This window comes from Astyanax mexicanus, chromosome 24 (genome assembly GCF_023375975.1).
Source record: "Astyanax mexicanus isolate ESR-SI-001 chromosome 24, AstMex3_surface, whole genome shotgun sequence".
Taxonomy (NCBI): Eukaryota; Metazoa; Chordata; class Actinopteri; order Characiformes; family Acestrorhamphidae; genus Astyanax; species Astyanax mexicanus.
The window spans coordinates 19664131-19683771 of NC_064431.1; the positions used below are offsets into that span (position 1 = coordinate 19664131).

A 19641-nucleotide genomic window follows, 5' to 3' on the forward strand; every position below is an offset into this window, starting at 1 on the left:
TATTTTCGGCACTTAATGGGCTGTAATATTAAACCTCTTCGTCTTTGCTCTCCTGCCAGGTGTTCTTATATTTTGGACGCTGCAGGCCAGCCACGCGTCTTCAAGCCAAAGGATCGGGATGAGATGGTGCGTAAAGTAATCGAGCCCATGGCCTGCGATGGCCTGAGGACCATCTGCGTGGCAAAGAGGGATTTCACAGGCGATGAACCTAACTGGGACAACGAGGCCGACATCCTTACCGACCTGACCTGCATCTGCGTAGTTGGCATTGAAGACCCTGTCCGTCCAGAGGTGAGAACATCATTAACAGGAGAAATGCTGAGTGTAAGACGGCTCTATAGGCTGAATTATATGATTTTAGTTATGATTAAAAGTTATGATTGATTGGCAGTTATGATTGCCAATTCTTCAACAAGGGACACTATTATTCGCTAAGCATAGTATATCAGTTGGGAATAGTATTGTTCAATTCCAGTAGACCAGTGGTTCTCTAACTTTTGATCAAGATAAACTTCCAGGTACCTCCGACTGGGGCTACTTTGTAAGCCTTGCTCTCTTTCACATATTTTCATCCATAATTACACCAAAGCTTCTGCTGATGGAGGGATCAGTGAGTTCTGGAGAAGACCTATAGTTCCTTAGATGTACAGTAGGTCAATCTTGCTCGGGTTGAGTTTCAGGTGATAAGAAGGGTCGGAAGTAGTTAAAGAAAGGATTAGCTGAGTGTCATCAGCATAGCAGTGGCAGGAGAACTCTTGAGAAGATATTACTTCACCCAGAGAGCAAGTGTAGAGTTAGAAAAGAAGAGGACCAAGCACTGAGCCTTGTGAAACCCCAGCGGAAAACCTGTAAGGAGCTGATTTTGTCCCCGGCCATGTTACCTGGTAGGAGCGATCCTCTAGGTACAATGCGAACCATTGCCATGCAGGGATAGTGCTTCCAAGACTGGTGAGGATGGACTGGAGGAACATGTAGTTGATAGTGTGAAAGATGCAGATTAGGTCAAAAAGAATCAAGACTGATGACAGTTTGGCAGTTTTCTCAGCATAGATCTTCTCTGTAAATGAAATAAGGGCCGTTATAGTAGAGTGTGCAGATTTGAAACCAGAGCGGTTTGGGTCCTGAAGATTGTTCTATGTGAGAAAGAACGATGAAAACCTTTGGGAATAGTTCTATGCTAGGGCCTATGAAACTCATAGTAATAATTATAGACCTGTAGTTGTAAGAATAAAGAGCTTGCATAGAGGGCTTGCATAGAGAATCTAATGGGTTAAACACAAGGCTAAACACATACAAATCTAAAGTTATGAAAACTACAATTGAAAACTGTGAAGATTTCAGGCCAGTTTGGGTTCCTTAGGTTTAGGGGTAGTGTACCACAGTTTAAGAACCAATGCAAAAGTCATTGCATATATAGAATGCTGGCATAGCAAACTTTTTTGTTTTTCTGTGCTGTTAAAGACAGTTAACTCAGGAGGTACTCAAGATAATTAGCTATTGATTTGTGCAGGTAACCTAAGGCCTCCATCGCTTTAGTTGGAGAACACTTGACTCTCTGTCTGGAATACTAGTCTGTTCTCAGGATGGACATGAGGTTTCTTTGGAATCTCCACACAGGGTTTCAATGTCAGGATGTGACCTTGCCTTGACTGCTTGGTGTTCATTTAACTTCAGCTAATGGCTTTACCTCCAAACCACTCAAGCATTTCTAAAAGGAATCCCAGTCGAGCTAGCTCTTCAAAACTGCATCTTCACCATCATTACTGCTTCACTGAGCACATCCTTTGTAAGTCACTAACAGCCCATAATTGAGGTGTAACTGTGGACTGATGTGCCTGGCGCTGGTCCTGAGAGAGAAGATTCTGTCTGCTTCGTCACCCTGTCTTTTACCACAATTTACTGGCATCATTTACGGCTGCCAGTCAGACCAGTTATAAACTATAAGCCACTATGGTGTCCCATTTCTTTATATGTAATCACAGCAGCTCGAAACAACCTGTTCTTTTTCCCTTACTTTGGCTTTCAATTACTATTGTAGTTGTATTAAATCATGACTAAATAAAAACTTTGCTTTAATTGACTAATTGTTCTAAAGATATAGGTACTATGTTTATGTACACTCCTTCTAAAGAATGCATTTAGCTACTTTACTTACGTTAGTAGCGTTGCATCCTTTGCTTTCACAGATGTGCAAATGCACTGCTTATAAACCTTGTGTAATCACTGTAGAAGAACTGTGTTTTTTGGAATGATGGTTCTTCATCCAGTACTTTTTTAATCTGGATGGTGATCATCCAACAGCATGCCCTCATTAACTCTGAGATCTTGTCATTAAATCACTGAATGCAATTGAAGCCTTACATCCTTACAGTAAAAAAACTTCCTTTTGTCCTGGATATTGGTGACATGATGTTACTCAAAGTTACCCCAGAATCAGCATAAACTCTTTTTTTATATAATTTGTTTAGGGAGAAATAAAGAAGGAGTAGGTGTCTCAATACTTTTGCCCATTTCCATTATTGGAACATCTGCTCATTCACCAAACCAATCAAACCAAACTAAATTAAACTAGTTCAGACTCCATTATACCAAATCAATCCAATCCAAACAAACCACACCATATTAAAACAAACCAAACCAAACCACTAGTGCCAATCAAACTAAACCAATTTAAACAATTAAAACTCTACCAAACCAATCTAAAGCAAAACAACCCAACCACAACCAACTCAAACCAAACCAAATCAAAATATAAACCACACCAAATTAAACCAAACTGAACCAAACCAAACTACACCAACCCAAACCAAACTAAATCAAAACAAACCACATCAAATTAAAACAAACCAAACTAAACCTACCCAAACCCCTATCTCTCAGCTCTTGCTGCAGAATGCAATCAGGTTTTTACACCAATGCACCAAAATCTAGTAGAAAGCCTTTCCTCCTGGACAGCAGAGTTTTCAGAAGAAGCACTGAAGAAGCAGGTGTCCCAATACTTTTTTCCATGTATTCTATGTATCCGATCCGCTGTACTGGAGCTGTTGCTTAGTAACTTTACTTTGGATTCCACAGCTATGACACTAATGCAGGTTTATTTCCGGTCGCCGTACTCCTCCCTGCAGCTGTCGATGCTTAAAGTCGCTGTTCATTGGCCAGCTGCAGGTTTTGATCATGTGATGACCGTGCGGACAGTCACTTACTCTCACATTGTGGAGCTGCAGATGAAAGGCGCTACTAGAATAGCCTCATCGCCAAAGGGACTCTCTGAATCGATTCCCACGGAGAAGGAAGAAGTGTCAACATGAAAGGTGGCTGTAAGACTATTTCTGATGGATATGCTAATCAGAGCTGAATTTTGTATGTCAGCTCCTCTTGAGTGTTTTGGCATGTGTAAGTGTACAGTGGCAGGTGTGACGGATAATGAGGCTTGGGCATTTTGGGCTCCCCCCAGTGATGACAGTATCACCTTTTTTTTCTTCAGCAAGTGAACCTGACCATTGGCAGTGACTCAGACAGAGAGCTGTGAGATACAGTATATAGAAGTTTTTAGTGAGTCCATAGCTATCCAAATGTGCTGTTCAGTCTCCCCTCATTAATTTAGTCATTGCCATCAGTTCCTACTCATTTGCTTGGTCTCCCATTGTCACATTTTGTTACTAACCTGGGAGAGTGATGACTAGCCTATGCTTCCTATGAGACATTGTGACACAGGGAGGCAACATGTTGCTTTACAGAATAATGGTAATGCAACGTCATTGGACAGCTCAACATTCTTAAATGAGATCACGTCAGTTTTCAGACTTCTGTATAAGGGGATTTTTGCATCTGTTTATGGGTTGCTCTAGCCTGAATCAGTAAGTAATTAGTCTGGCTTGGAATGGCTTGGCTTGCATGGTCTAAATTAGATTAGATTGGTCTGGTCTGGTCTGGTCTGGTCTGGTCTGGTCTGGTTTGGTCTGGTCTGGTCTGGTCTGGCTGGGCTGGGCTGGGCTGGGTGTGGCGTGGCGTGGCTTGGCTTGGCGTGGCTTGGATTGGATTAAATTGGTCTGGTCTGGCTTGGCTGGATTCTCAGGTGTGCTAAAATGTCCTGCATTCTCCATATGAGAATGTTCTAGTTTGGTATGGTTTAGTTTGGTTTTGATTAGTTTGGTTGGATTGGTCTGGCTTGGCTTGGCTTGGATTGTATTATCTTTGCGTGGTCTAGATTAGACCTAGATTAGATTGATTTGGTTTGGTTTGGTTTGGTGTGGTGTGGTGTGGTGTGGTGTGGTCTGGTCCGGTCTGGTTTGGCCTGGCCTGGCCTGGCCTGGCCTGGCCTGGCCTGGCTTGGATTGAATTAGCTTAGTCTGTGTTGGATTGGTCTGGCTTGGCTGGATTCACAAGTGTGCCAAAATGTCCTGCAATAAACCATATGAAAATGCTCTTGTTTGGTTTGGTTTGGTCTGTCTTGGATTATCTTTGCGTGTTCTAGATTGGATTAGATTAGGTTAGATTAGACTGATCTGATCTGATCTGATCTGATCTGATCTGATCTGATCTGGCTTGGCTTGGCTTGGCTTCACTTGTGCCAGAATGTTCTGCAATAAGTCATATGTTATTTTATTATTGGTCAGACCTGTCTGGGATTGGAAAGTAAAGTAAACACAGGAAGTAGGTGCTGTCTTCTGGACTAGTGCATATCCCTATACAATTTAATGTTGAGCAATGGCAGAGAGATTGCAGCTAAACACTAATCCAGAGGAATTTGTGTTGAAGTTATTTCACACTGATAGTTTAACATAAAGCATTAGGAGTCTTCCTTAATATGTATACGACCCATATGTAGCATGGTGTAGTTGCTCAGTTGAGCAATTAAACCCTAGTCTGCCACTGGGAAGATTAAAACAATATTTTATCTTGAACAGTGTTACTTTCATAGATTGTCAATGATATCTTAATCACTGGGTTTCAGCTTGGACTCTTTCTATGGGAGGAATAATAAAGGATATTCAATCAGAATAGAGATCAACAAAAATACAGTTAAGTTTAAACACATATATTTTTCTTGTTATATATCTTTAGTGTAAAAATGAAAGTTTATTAGAAATGTAGGTTCTGATACTTTATATCTGGAAAAGAAGTGTCCCAGCCGTGGGTCACAGCTTGGCGCACTCTTGGCGCGTGTCTGTGCAGCCAGTCCTTCTTTGACATTGATCGCTTTAGGAGCCCTCGTGTGACATCACTGAGACATCTCTGTCTGCGAGAATGCTGGGAGCTTTTTAATCGTCTATAAATAAATGGGCTTATTGGTTCTAATGAGGGGTATGGTGTGATTCATCACAAGAGTGTAGATAATTACACAGGACTGCAGCCTCCACACACACAGACACACACACACACAAAGACACACCTCCCTTTGGCCTCTACATGTGTCGAGCGACGTCGGCAGCCCTATGGCTGAGTGAGCAGCGCAGGCTGGCACGGTATCATGCGGAGAGAGACTAAAATACCCCGGGCACCCGCTGCTCCGAGACCTGCACTGGTGCCCTCAAAGCCCCCCTGAGCTAAAGCCACAGGACAGCACACTGAACTGAGACCAGTCCATTGCTTTGGCATCTAACTGCCCCTCAGCATAGGTTAATAGCCCTGCTCAGCCATTATATCGGCCTGGAGTGAAGAGATGAGATGATTAAAAGTTAAAAAAACAACTTTCTGAGCTCGCAGCTCAGCTGTCCATTTAGAGGTCTGAGCGCAGCGCTGTGAAGACAAATCTCTTCATAACGGCTGTTTCTTGCTTGAACATGCCTGGCCTCATTGTTGCTATGATACGCAGCTTGTGAAAACAGATCCAGGCAGCATTTATTTTTAATCCATCACAGTTCAGTCAGTGCATCAACTCGGGTGCTCAAAGTTAAATGACTCACATGTGCTTTTTTAACACCGCGTTTTGCTGTGGTAAAAGTGTCAGATGTGATCTAACAGAGGTTCACTTGTCCTTTCTAGGTTCCTGAGGCCATCTCAAAGTGTCAGAGGGCGGGCATCACTGTGCGCATGGTTACAGGTGACAACATTAACACTGCTCGAGCCATTGCTACCAAGTGTGGTATTCTGTTGCCTGGAGAAGACTTCCTGTGCTTGGAGGGCAAAGAGTTCAACCAACAGATCCGCAATGACAAAGGAGAGGTAAGAAAAGTCCTGCTGTCATGCAAGGACAGTGATTGTTCATGTTCAATCCCATATGTATTTGATCATTTAGGACATGTGACAGGAGATCCTAGGTTAGGGTTGCATTAACAAACAATGAATGAATCTCTGAATCACATGTTTCACCTTCAAACTGGACTGCAACATTATATGACTAATGTAAGTAGGGGTTTAGTGGTACACCTATTCAGAACCTATACAGTACAAGGTCACAATGCATTGAACAGGGTCGTTTGTGTGGTATTGTAGGATTTGTGGTAGTGGTTTAGTAGGATTGCTTCCTCTCTTCTACCTCTTCTTATCCTTTCCCATCATCTTTCTCCCTCTTGGTGACAAAAGTAGTAGAGTAGCTCATGCGCTCATATTTATCTCTCTTTATTCTTTGGGCCCCGTTTAGCAATTTATAGGTGAGGTGTTTAAGCAGGTCATTGACAGGAACAGCAATGTTATTTTATTCCGTATTCTGTTTATTGTTGAGGTAAAACTTATTTAGTGCACAGCTTGCTTATATTTGTGTTTGCATAATGATAGCAATGAACTGACTGTTCACTGTTGTCTAGGTTCAAATATGTAAGTGATGCACCTGTGTTTTCCACTGCCAAGATAGCAATACTCTAAAAAATGTACCTGAACACGCCTAACTTTCAGTCCACCATACCCATCGACGTATATATTTCTAAGCGTCTTTTGCTGTTTTACCGATGCTGGTGCAAGACTTGAAACAAGACTGTTTGCAGGGTGTAAGATAGCTGAGATAGATGAGCGTTTTGACGCACCTTGTGTAGGGTGCAAGATAATCTCAAACTGTTCTCATTTTCGGATTGAAAGTGACACATTAAACATGCTAATGTTTACCCTTTACCATTTACTGTTGGTAAATGGTAGCATCCTTTTCTATATTACAGAACGTGTCTGCTTATCCACTTCATCTGGAGTGCACAAAAATGAACATTTGTACCACTCAGTCTACACTTAGTTACCTTGAAAATTAGGTACAAATAAAGCGAATTCCAAACATTTATTAGAAATCTGTATCTGAAATCTCTAATTCAGAGAAGTATTTAAACCCTTTATTCAGTATTTTGTATAAGCAGCTTTGGCTTAGCATTTAAAGATGCCAGTCTTATTTGATACATTTCCACAAGCTCTGCGTACCTGGATTTGGGCCATTTTATTCCATTATTGTTGCAAGTTCTCTTAAGAACCTTTAGATTTGATGGCCAGTACCATCTTCTCCACCGTTGTCTCATGGGATTTAAGTCTAGGCTTTGGCACCTGCCGGATGAGCAGGTGTTGTGCCTGACTGCAGTGGATGTGAGGAACACTCTGCGCAGAGTCAACCCACGAAAAGCTGCAGGACCAGACAACATCCCCGGCAGAGTGCTCAGGGAGTGCGCAGACCAGCTGACAGATGTTCTCATGGACATCTTCAACATCTCCCTGTGCAGCGCCACTGTCCCAACGTGCCTCAAGTCCACCACCATCGTCCCCGTGCCGAAGAAGTCCACAGTGTCCTGCCTCAATGACTACCGTCCCGTTGCACTTACACTCATCATCATGAAGTGCTTCGAGAGGCTAGTCATGAGGAACATCAAGACACAACTGCCCTCTTCACTGGACCCCCTGCAGTTTGCGTATCGTCCCAATCGCTCCACGGACGATGCCATCACCACCACCCTTCATCTCTCCCTCACCCACCTGGAGAAGAAGGACACTTACGTCAGAATGCTGTTTATAGACTTCAGTTCAGCATTCAACACCATCATCCCACAGAACCTCATCGGGAAGCTAAGCTCGCTCGGCCTCAACACCCCCCTCTGCAACTGGATCCTGGACTTTCTGACGGGGAGACCCCAGTCAGTCCGGTTCGGGGGCAGCACCTCCAGCACCATCACACTGAACTCGGGGGCCCCCCAGGGCAGTGTCCTGAGTCCTCTGCTGTTCACCCTGCTGACTCATGACTGTGCTGCAAAACACAGTTCTAACAGCTTTATCAAGTTCGCCGATGATACAACCATGCTGGGTCTCATCACCAAAGGCGACGAGTCAGCATACAGAGAGGAGGTGCAGTGGCTGACAGACCGGTGTACAGTCAACAACCTTCACCTGAATGTGGACAAGACAAAGGAAATGGTTGTTGACTTCAGGAGAGCACAACACACCCACTCTCCACTCAACATTGACGGGTCCTCTGTGGAGATTGTTAAGAGCACCAAGTTCCTTGGTGTCCACTTAGCAGATAACCTCACCTGGACCCTGAACACCAGCTCTACAGCCAAGAAAGCCCAGCAGCGTCTCTACTTCCTCCAGAAGCTGAGAAAGGCCCGTCTCCCTCCACCCATCCTCACACTCTTCTATAGAGGGACCATTGAGAGCATCCTAAGCAGCTGCATCACTGCCTGGTTTGGGACCTGCACCGTCTCTGACCGCAAGACCCTCCAGCGTATTGTGAGGACAGCTGAGAGGATCATCGGTGTCTCTCTCCCCTCCATCACGGACATTTACACCACCCGCAGCATCCGCAAAGCAACCAGCATTGTGAATGACCCCACTCATCCCTCACACGAACTGTTCTCCCTCCTGCCTTCGGGAAGAAGGTACCGCAGCATCCGGTCCAGCACGACCAGATTCTGCAACAGCTTCTACCCCCAAGCCATCAGACTCCTTAACTGCAGAGACTGAACTGATGGTTTTTCTGTACATGCACACACACTCTTACCCCACTTACCCCAGAAAATGGAAAGCACTAAAAACCCTACTACCTCACTGGACTCTATTGCACACTGTGTAATAGAGTAATTACTACCTCACCTGGTCTTTTTTGCACACTGCAAAATTTGCACACTGTCTTGCACTATTGTTCTGTCTACACTGTGTTTATGTGCACCATGGTCCTTGGAGGAACGTTGTTTCGTTTCACTGTGTACTCTGTATATAGCTGAAATGACAATAAAAACCACTTTGACTTTTTTTTTTTTTTTTTTTTTTTGACTTTGACTTTGACTTTGAATTTGACTTTGGCTGGGCCACTCAAGGATGTTTATAGACTTGTCATGAAGTCACCAGAGTGTTGTTATAGCTAGTTATGATGTTGAAAGGTAAACCTACCACCTGCCATTGTTGACACCCATTTCTGCAATGGGCATTTTGAGAGACTGTAGAGTATATTTTTACTTCCATGAATAAGGCCTTTCTTACCCCATATTTCAGTTTGGTTGGCTGGACAAGTGTAAGAAGTTTACAGGTTGTGCCAGGCATTTTTCCATTTCAGAATGATTAAATCCACTTGCAATTAAAAAGCTTAGCTATAGATTTAGTGAGATGAGATCATGGAGGTCCTCAGTTAGTTGGACTTTTGTCCTGACAGTTTGGTGTTAATTGTAAGCCCTAATACACCAACTGTGTTCAATCAATTCCATTTGCAACAGGTGGACTTCAACTAAACACATTCCAATGATACTTATAGCAAACAGGATGCACCTGGTCACAGTTTTGTCTGGTTTGACTTCTTTTTTTTAATAAGAATTAATGTTTTGGTGTTTTAATTAACGTTCTAATCACTTTAAATTAGGTGCATCTTGTTCATGCCTCGTCTGAGTCACATAAAGTCAGACACTGTCTGTGAGCTGCTGTTAATGCAGTGTTCTTAGACAACTGAGCGCTCAATGCTTGTACTGTTATGTCAGCTAACAGATGCCTGCACTGGCTAGGATTGTGCTGTCTGATTGAAGTAGAGTGAGGTAAAGTGCAAGGCTGTGGATGGCAGTAGCATTACCAGGAATTGAACCTGTAATTGAACACTAAGGCTCAATCCCATTTCACCCCTATGCCCCTTGACCCAACCCCAGGTTTCAACTTGCAAAATTGAGGAGTAGGGCTAAGTTGTGGGGGCACGGGTTGAAATGGTATTGGGCCTAAGTGTTTTCCCAGTTCTTGTTGGAATAGGGGTACAGTGTCCTTATTCTTGTTGTGGTAGAGGGTCTTTATAACAAGCATAAACCATTGCCTGTAGTATGTCTCAGTAGATAAATAGTTCACAACAGTAACTGAGCCTGATGAATGATTTAAGGTGGAATGTAAAAAAATTGAGTAAGAATCTAGTGAATATTTGGCATGCTAAATATCTGACCCAGTAGGCAACTGGGAGCTTGCCAGTGAGTCTTTTATGAATGGGGGTAAATGGAGCTAAAAGCTAAAAAATCTAATTAAAAATAGTATAGTATAAAATTACTAAACTATAAAATATAATGACTAACTACTATTCTAAATGTTCCTTTAATTACTTCCTTTAAAAAGTATACTGACTTTTTCTTAAAAAGCAAAGAAAGCATGCCAGTAAACTTTCATTTTTCTACAGCAAACAGGGTTGTCAGTAAAGACACTAGCATAACAGCTTGAAGCTGATTGGTTGGTAAACTATTGTTAGAACACTGAGTTTAAAAGACTTAAAGATGGAGTTTAAAAGCTTACAAAATATTTTTGTGGTTTTGAAACATTTGATACAGTTCTGCATTCTCACAATTTCAGCACAATAATTGACAACTTAGAAAGTTGTGTATTGTGAACCTGGCATAATGGTTCTCCCATTTTCTTAGGGGGAGAATTTCAACCACTTTCCCCTGGTTAAGTTAGTTCCATAGGGAAGGATGACAGATCTATACATTGTAAATCAAAATAAAGCTGTCAAATGTGGCTACTATTTAATGTTGTTGTGAGTTAGCTGGCTAATGTGCTTGTGTTTTCTCCTGTCCTCCTGACCTCCAGGTAGAGCAAGAGCGTCTTGACAAGGTTTGGCCCAAACTGCGTGTCCTGGCCCGATCCTCACCAACAGACAAGCACACTCTGGTAAAAGGTAAAATCCCTTGTGTTTAAAAAAACTATTTTGTAATCCAGCTGCAGAGGTTAAAGTCAAAGGATTTTAACTGACGTTTTACTATACAGTAAAAAAGGAACAGAAGCCCACAGCAAGATTTATTAGGGAATAGTGTCAAAAGAACTGCTGGGGTAGCACAGCTGCCCTCAAGCACACAACCACGAATACTGGCAGTAATTAGGGTATCACCTTTTAGTTAACACATTACAGCTGTATTTCTTTAACTGTTACTATTACACCAGTGCTGTAGGATGCTAAGGAGATTACAAACCAAATATTATCCAAGCCTACTAGCCAAACATTAGTGCAGCCTACTAACCAAATATTAAACTTTAATAGATCCTACTCAAACAGATGATTGACAACAAGATATAAAATAATTGTCATGGTCCATAAAAAAATAAAATCCATAGACTTCACTCAGTAGTTTCAGCAGCACATACACCACTGATACTCAATCACGTCCCTGTCATCACTTTATTGAGAACAGAACAGGTGTGTGGTCAAAAAAACTAAATAATGATAAAAGAGATTGAAAGTAGCTGACAAATAGAACACTGTATGTCACAATGTTTTGGAAACCCATTGTAACAAATGCATTCTGCAACTTTAAGTTGCACCTATTGCTAACACAGACTAACACACACAGCTTATCTAGCACTGAGCTGTGAATTAGTAGAAGTGTGTTCTGTGGACTGATGGCGTTCTATCCAATACTTCTGGGGATGAAATGGGGTGGTGACCATCCAACATCCTGACCTCACTAACACTCTTGCAATACTGTGTTTTTCGCACTATAAGGCTATTTTCATACATAAGGCGCACCGGATTATAAGGCGCATTTTAAGACACACTATAAACAACTATAGCTAACTAAGTTAAGTAAAGCTAAGCTAAGTAAATAAAACTGTAATAAAAATGACTTTCTTTTAAAGTCAAACGATCGCTGGATGTTAATCTATACAGATTTCTTTCCTGAAAAATGTTTATTTGGCTTATTTACAGTAAGCTTAGTTAACGGGGAAATAGAGGTTAGCGGCTATTGCTAATGCTACTCCAGCCCCTGGTGAATTTAACTCCTGTGTAATGCTGCACTTCAGCGGAGTGGCTTTACTGCTCCTTACAACCTGATTGGTAGAATTCATACAGAGAATTCATGCACACTGACGATTTGGGGACAAGTAAAGGATTTTAAGTGCGCCTTACAGTGCGAAAAATATGGTATTCTGCTAAGCGCAATCAAATCCTCACAGCAATGCTCTATAATCATGTAGAAATTTCTCCCTGAACAGTAGAGACAGCAAAATCCGAATAAACTTTTTAAAATATCCTTTAATATTTAAATAAAAGAAAAAGTGTCCAACACCAGATCATTTGTATAGTTTAATCCTGGTGGTGCACTTTTTTTTTGGGCCAGACAGTGTATTTAAGTACACCTGCATTAGGAGTTATGAAGTGGATGGGAATTGTAAGTGAAAATTGCTCTTTCTATTTGAGTGGATGGTGAATGTTCTCCTTCAGTAACAAATTGTGGTTGAAAAAAATGTCCACAGATAATGACGCCTCGTACTTGTTCCATCAATCACAGATAACACTGCGGTGTATTACATGTCACATGACTAAACTCACAGCACTCCCAGTGACCCCGGGGGATTGATAAGTGCTTTGTTTTTGTGTCCTTGAACATATAATCTGCTCATCCGTGTATCGCATCCATTTAGGGTAAAATGTTGTAGCCCATTTAGTGCACCCCGGAGCTGTGACCGGGCTGTTGTCTTTCAGGCATCATTGACAGCACTGTGGGAGAGACCAGACAGGTGGTGGCAGTGACGGGAGACGGAACCAACGATGGCCCTGCCCTCAAAAAGGCTGACGTCGGATTTGCTATGGTAACACCTGTCGTCCTCTCACCTTCTCTTTTAAGGCAGAATAAAATCAGTGTTTTTGACATTGCTTTAAAGCAGCAGTCCTTAAGATGTTTTAGGGATATTCTTATTAATGCAGGGTATTTGCAGATACTTAAAAAGCCTTAAAAAAAGCTTTACATTTGTTTATCTAAAGAAATTATGATTATTTGTCTTATATTGTATTAAATCAATATTCTAAAAGTCCTAAAATGTCACAGACAGTAAATATAATTTAGTTTTAATTTTAGTAGAGGTGCACAATATGTAGTTCCATCATCACAGTCATCGCAATAGTCACATCGCAGGACATGCAATGTTAAATATATATTTTTAAGCTATTTTGCAACTATTATGCAACTTAACAAATAAAGATTTGTTCATATTGTACAAACCAATATCTACCATGTATGTTATTCTAATCTTTGATGCACAGATAGCGTTATTAATACCATGACATGCAGTCATTGATTTCTGCTGAAATGTTGTGTTATTTCCTGTAGTTTCCAATATCGCAATATAAATTGCAGAACAACAAAACATTGCAATGTCATTTATGAAATTGTGCAGCTCTTGTCCGTAGCATTTCAAAGTTATTTCTTTTGCAAGTTAGCTTACTGTTTAAAAATCAGACTAAACTCAGAAATTAACAGAACAATATTGTAACACAACATTTCATTTTTTTTTTTTTTTATTTATTTACAATATCCTGCATTAAAAGTACTCTTCCTCTTTAAAAAGTACTCTATGTAGAGTCCTATGAAATCCGTTTAGTTTTTTGGCAAATTACGTTTCATATTTTTCCGTTTTCGTTCTTGTTTTTTTTTTTTATATTTGTAGTTTTTTAGTCACACTTTGGATTTGTATTTTTTTTTTATTATTATTTTTCTTCAGAAAATAAATGCTATTAATAGCAAAAAATAGAAATGAAAAGTGAAATTCTGGGCACATATTACATAATTATAAATAAAAGTGCAGTTTATAACTTGTCTGATTTTTGTTTTTAAATTGTCTGATTGCAGCAAATCTGTGTTTTAAAGATATTCTTAGTAATGCCCATAAAACTTCTGTACATCTGTACAACTGTGGTTTAGTTTAATAGTTTAACTAAAGGGGAATAGTAGTAGCACTACTTTAGATTCAGAGTTTACCATTTAGAATGAAAAAGCTGAAGAAATCCATCTTTGAACGCCCTCAACAAAATGCTGTTCCTCATTAAATAAATACGTTTTTTTGACATTGATACAATTACTCAAATATATCGCTTGGATACTGCTGTGCTATAAATTTTGCACTTTTTTAATGCTTTTGGTTACTGGAAGCCAGTCTTTTGGACATTCTCACAGCAGCTAGCCAGCTATATGCATGCACACTGTGAGGAACAGGAATGTGTGTTCACGAAAAACAGAAGCAATTTCAATATTCGTAGTACAGAAGTACAGAAAAGAACTAGGTACCACATTAAAATAAGACTACCTTTATTAAGTGTTTATTAATGGTTTACAATAAGAACTAATTCACAGGTTTCAGATATTTCTGTTTAAATCTGAATTTCGCCTTTATTCTTCATTTAATAGGAAATAATAGGGCCCTATTTATGCAAATACACATTCTCACTATAGAGGTCTTTAAATTCACTGTAGCTTTAAATGAAAAAAGATTATATATTGGCCTGTCACTCTGGCCCAAGGTCCTGTTTTCTAAAACCCGCCAGTCTGAATTATGCGATGTGATTTGAGCTTGTTCAGAATGCTTATTCTGTAATTAAATAATCAATCAATAGCTACTAAATCTATTTATCACAGCTGACAGTTGCTATATTGGAGCCACTGTGCAGCTTATTTGATGAGAGTCGGGTTTGGCAGTGGGTGTTGGTCGCTCTCGGTGGTTGGTCAGCCCTGCGTGGTTTCAATTTTAATCCTCGCCCAATATCTGCAGCGCTGCGCTGAGCCAGAACGCCCTGGGTCTTTTCAGAGCCATGCAGTGTGGGCTCATTCTCTGAGCAGTGGGCGATGCACCACTTTCCGAGCCCCAGTCAGCCCAGGAATGACCCCAGAGTTTTCAAGACGGCACCAGAATATATTAGTACCCAGACAAACAGGTTCGTCCCGGAGAACGTTAATGAAATTGCCATTTCCCTGCAAGATGTTTGCCATCTGATTCAAAAAATAACCGCACATTGGTTAGGGGATGGGGGTGGGTGCTGTATCAACAGCAAACACCTCTGCAATTATGATAACGGTGGATAAAAGGGCTGAGGGTTAGATGAGGAAAAGCAGCAATTGTCTGACCTTGTTGATGCATTCCTTTTATTGAATGAATCCTCATTACGTGCAATAAATTGCTAAGGAAGAGGAGATACTGTGGCGAAGAACACAATTAAGCCTTTGTTTTTTAAATGAAAGGGAGGGCATTTTTTTCACCCAAACATTATTGTGCCATTATAGTGTTTTGCTGCAGCGTTTGTGTCCTAAACAAAAAGAGGCACAATTATAAATGAAGCCTGGTTCTGCCTTTCATGGGATTTCTGTTAAGACCCACTTATGCTTTCTTAGTCTTTAGAGAGAGAGAGAAAAGAGAAAGAGAGAGAGTACTTCAACCCAATCAAAGTCTAAGCTTACCAGGATCCATTATAACACTGCAATATAGCAAAATTACACTTCACACAATAGGATGCTGTATGTATGTAAGTATTTTAGATATGTATTTGTATTTGAGTATGCCAGTAAACATTATTTTGCTAGTATTTCCCCACGCCCTTGACTGAAAGAGAAGGAAAAGGGAAGGGGGGCGAACCCAGATGGTTGGGCAGGAGTTCGGGGCAGCTTTGCTGCCCACACATAGAGATACGGGAAGAGAAAGGGAGAAAATAAATTAAGGAGGAAGATGGGGAGGAGGTGGGTGCAAGGTTGTTCAACACACAGATAGAGTGGAAGTGACGGTTTATATAGGTTGGAGAGTGGGAAGAGTAAGGGCGTGGATCAAACTCCCAAATTTACTTTAAAAAAAAAATCACAAATTGCAGTTAAACAGATTTTGTGTCTGACATTTGCTTGGGATATTAATACTAGTATAACCTAAAATCAGTATTGTTGCATGAAAGCAATGCCAGTAGAGAGTACTAATGATCTACTGTATATGGACACATATATTTGTACACATTACATCTGTTTATATGCTTTTATAATTGTCCCCACTTTACAGCTATCCATTATATTTGCGAGGACAAAATGTGACAGCAAATATGTTGATATAAACAAATATATAGAGTGATAATACATGTACAGAATCAGTAGTATAATATACTCAAATTAGGGAGTGTCAATAACTGAAAATTGCAATACTTTGAATTTGGTACAGATACCCAAACAATACTTTTTTCTGTAACTTTTTATAAACTGTAACCAAAAAATACCCCCCAAAAAACTACAATTATTCTCACACAACGTATTTCTTTAACAGCCGACATGAGTAATCTCATTCTCATACTGTCACCACGAGAGACTCCCTCTTTTTGGAACAAACCATGTGACCATTTTTTTTTTCTTTATTAAGAACAAAAATCATTGCATTTCAGTTCTTTAAAAAAAAATTCCCATTACGTTGAAAAACGTAAACATAGTACTCAGTACTACCAAGACATTTCGGTCACTGCCATTTGGTATCCACAAAATGGTAAGAGCCGGCTTCTGTGAAGAAAGTACTGTTTTATTTTAATGATTAAGAGGTGTGTCCCAATACTTGTGTCCCTTTACAGAACCACATGGCTCTTTAGCTTCAACTTTAACTTCAACTTCAAGTTTAAGCTCCAATAAACAAAAAAAAAACAAAAAAACTCAGGTCTAAAAAGATCCATTTGATGATTGCGCAGCTTTGCCAGCAAGGCAATAATGTCCAATTTTCAATATCAAGCTTCCATTTCCTCCCACAGGGTATTGCTGGGACAGATGTGGCTAAGGAAGCCTCTGACATCATCCTGACTGATGACAACTTTACAAGCATTGTGAAGGCTGTGATGTGGGGCCGTAATGTTTACGACAGCATCTCCAAGTTTCTGCAGTTTCAGCTAACCGTCAACGTGGTGGCAGTCATCGTTGCTTTCACCGGGGCCTGCATCACACAGGTACAAGCCGACGATCCTGACTCAAGCATGACTCTGTCTGTGTGCTAGTAGCCCGTCTATGGCAGATGAGTCATTGTTGTGGGCTGTAATTGACCCTTGTGAGCTAATTAGGAGAAACAATGAGTCTATGGCTCAGTATCTAACGGACTCAGTACTAGAGGGGAATTGAGACGAGCCAAACGAGAAGCCAAGTACTTCTTCAGATTTTTATACAAAGCAGACAGTGTCCCAATAGCCTTGATACCAAACTGCTGCTAATATATTTCTGCGTTATTCTCTGAGTCCCTGCTTACCGTAACCCGGTTAAATTAATGATACTAATGGAGTAATGGAATTGGCACACAGTCAGACAGTCTGGCTTCTCTGGCTCATGCCCTCCTGAATACCCTTTTACCCTTTTTGTTCAGGCCAGCTTTTTAATGAGTGGACCAGGAAACCCCATTTTGATGTCTCTGTTGTAGGACTCTCCGCTAAAAGCAGTGCAGATGCTCTGGGTGAATCTAATTATGGACACACTGGCCTCCCTCGCTCTCGCTACTGAACCACCCACCGAGGCATTGCTGCTGCGTAAACCCTATGGCCGAGACAAGCCCCTCATCTCAAGGACCATGATGAAGAACATTCTGGGCCATGCCGTCTACCAACTGTCCGTCACCTTTACTTTGCTCTTTGCTGGTAAGGCTTCCTGTAGTTAGTTTTTGATATTATTGAAATCAATGGATTGTTTAATGTCATTCTGTACCAGACATCCAAACATGTCTGATTCAGATCATCAGCTGATCGATTCAGTCACACTAGAACAAGGACAGAGCTGCTTTGCAGTGGAGGATATTGTGCATAACGTTGTGTGGTTAAAAAAGAAAGCAAAGAATGATTAAATCTTACTAATTAGCTTTGTGGAAAATTACACTCAGATAATGTTTCCCAGGAACGATACATTTAGACTACGTTCACATTACAAGCCACATTGCTCAAATCCTATTTTTTGCTCAGATCGTATTTTGGCTATCCTAATGGTTCACATTGACAAATGAAAGTGAGCTGTATCTGTGTGTAATTTAAATGAATCTGTCCCTAAAACGCCTCACATGTGCACATTGATACGTGTATAAACGTTGCCTTCTTCACAAACAGCAAAAAACGTCATAATTGAGAGGACTTGTAGCTTTATAAAGGGAAATGGATGCTCATATGCAGCTCATATGTGGAGCATCTTTTGCTGGAGTGGAGAAACAGCAAACAGCTGGTGTGAAGTTCATGCTCAGGTCGAAGAGGTGAAAAAAGACCAGGCGGTTTGCTTTTGCTGTTTTTGCAGCTATAGCTGCACAGCTTCACCAAGAGATGTGTGGTTACGAGAGAGAAGCATGTAGCGCTAATGCATAAAAGCAAAAAGACGCATGCATTCTGATTTGACCGTTCACATTCATGTCGCATGTCCATGGATCGTGTATGTATCCGATTTAGGAACACATATGAAAGTGACTCAAATCTGATTTGAAAAAATCGGATTTGGCACGTTCACACAACCATGAAAAAATCAGATATGAGCCACATTGAGCAATAAACCTGATTTGAGTCACATTAGCCTGGTAATGTTACATAGCCTTGCGCAACTCTTGATATTCATATTAATTGACCTACACACACAGAAGTAGTGTGTAAAATATGTGTAACGAATATGTAATGCAGCGTGCCAGGTGTCTCCGCATGGAGTTGCAAAAGTTCCCTAATGGCTTCCCGTGATAATCCATCCCATACAGTTTCAATATTCTCACAAGGTTCCTATTGAACAGTAGGGGTGCAAATCTCTCAGTGTCTGGCAATTCGATTCGATTCCGATTTTTGGGGTCACGATTCGATTCAGAAACGATTTTCGATTCTGGAACGATTTTCCAATTCAAATGGCCTATAAATTTTGTTTAAATTATGTGAGAAGATAAAAAGATGAAAGGACAATTTTAACAAATAGAACATTTATTTAAAACAATAAACTTAGGTTCCTTACTGTGTTAAATCATTTTGCAACTTTGTTGTTCCGCTGAGCTTTTTAACTGCACCATGGAGCTCACCTACTGTCGCGCGGAGCTCATACTGTCCTGCGGAGCTTTTTAACAGTTAAAGCGCTCCGAAGGACAGTTAAAGAGTTCCACCGGACAGTAGCTGAGCTCCGCAGGACAGATAAAAAGCTCCGCAGGACAGTTAAAATGCTCCGCACAACAGTAGCTTCACCCAAAAAAAACTCGTTCAATGTTAGAATTGCCATTCGAGCTCGAAACGATTTTTTTTTTCTGCACCACTATTAAACAGTGTTGATAGTATGTCCAATAGCATCCCACACATTTTTTTAGTTAGGGAAAGGTCTTATGATGTGGCTGATCGTAGCATAGTATGCACACGTAGCAGAGTGTGCATTTGGAAAGGAAGGACCTTTGACTGCATTGACCCTATTGTTGCTATGCATGGTTTTGTGCACTGTATAACATATTGTTGTCTAACAGGGGCATTGACAGAGTATACAAATGGACATGGACAAATCAGCCATCCCTAGGCACATC

General features: G+C 40.8%; 1 protein-coding gene across 5 annotated transcripts in view; it reads left to right on the plus strand.

The window, feature by feature from the left end:
* atp2b4 (ATPase plasma membrane Ca2+ transporting 4) overlaps positions 1-19641 on the plus strand; it is a 148357-nt gene that overhangs the window by 98285 nt on the left and 30431 nt on the right. For all 5 annotated transcript variants that reach the window (XM_007247771.4, XM_007247770.4, XM_022682692.2 and 2 more), the window contains 6 exons: positions 60-291; positions 5986-6165; positions 10951-11038; positions 12842-12948; positions 16895-17086; positions 17548-17761. In XM_007247771.4, the coding sequence (XP_007247833.2) occupies positions 60-291; positions 5986-6165; positions 10951-11038; positions 12842-12948; positions 16895-17086; positions 17548-17761 (1013 nt within the window). The remainder of the gene's footprint in view (positions 1-59; positions 292-5985; positions 6166-10950; positions 11039-12841; positions 12949-16894; positions 17087-17547; positions 17762-19641) is intronic.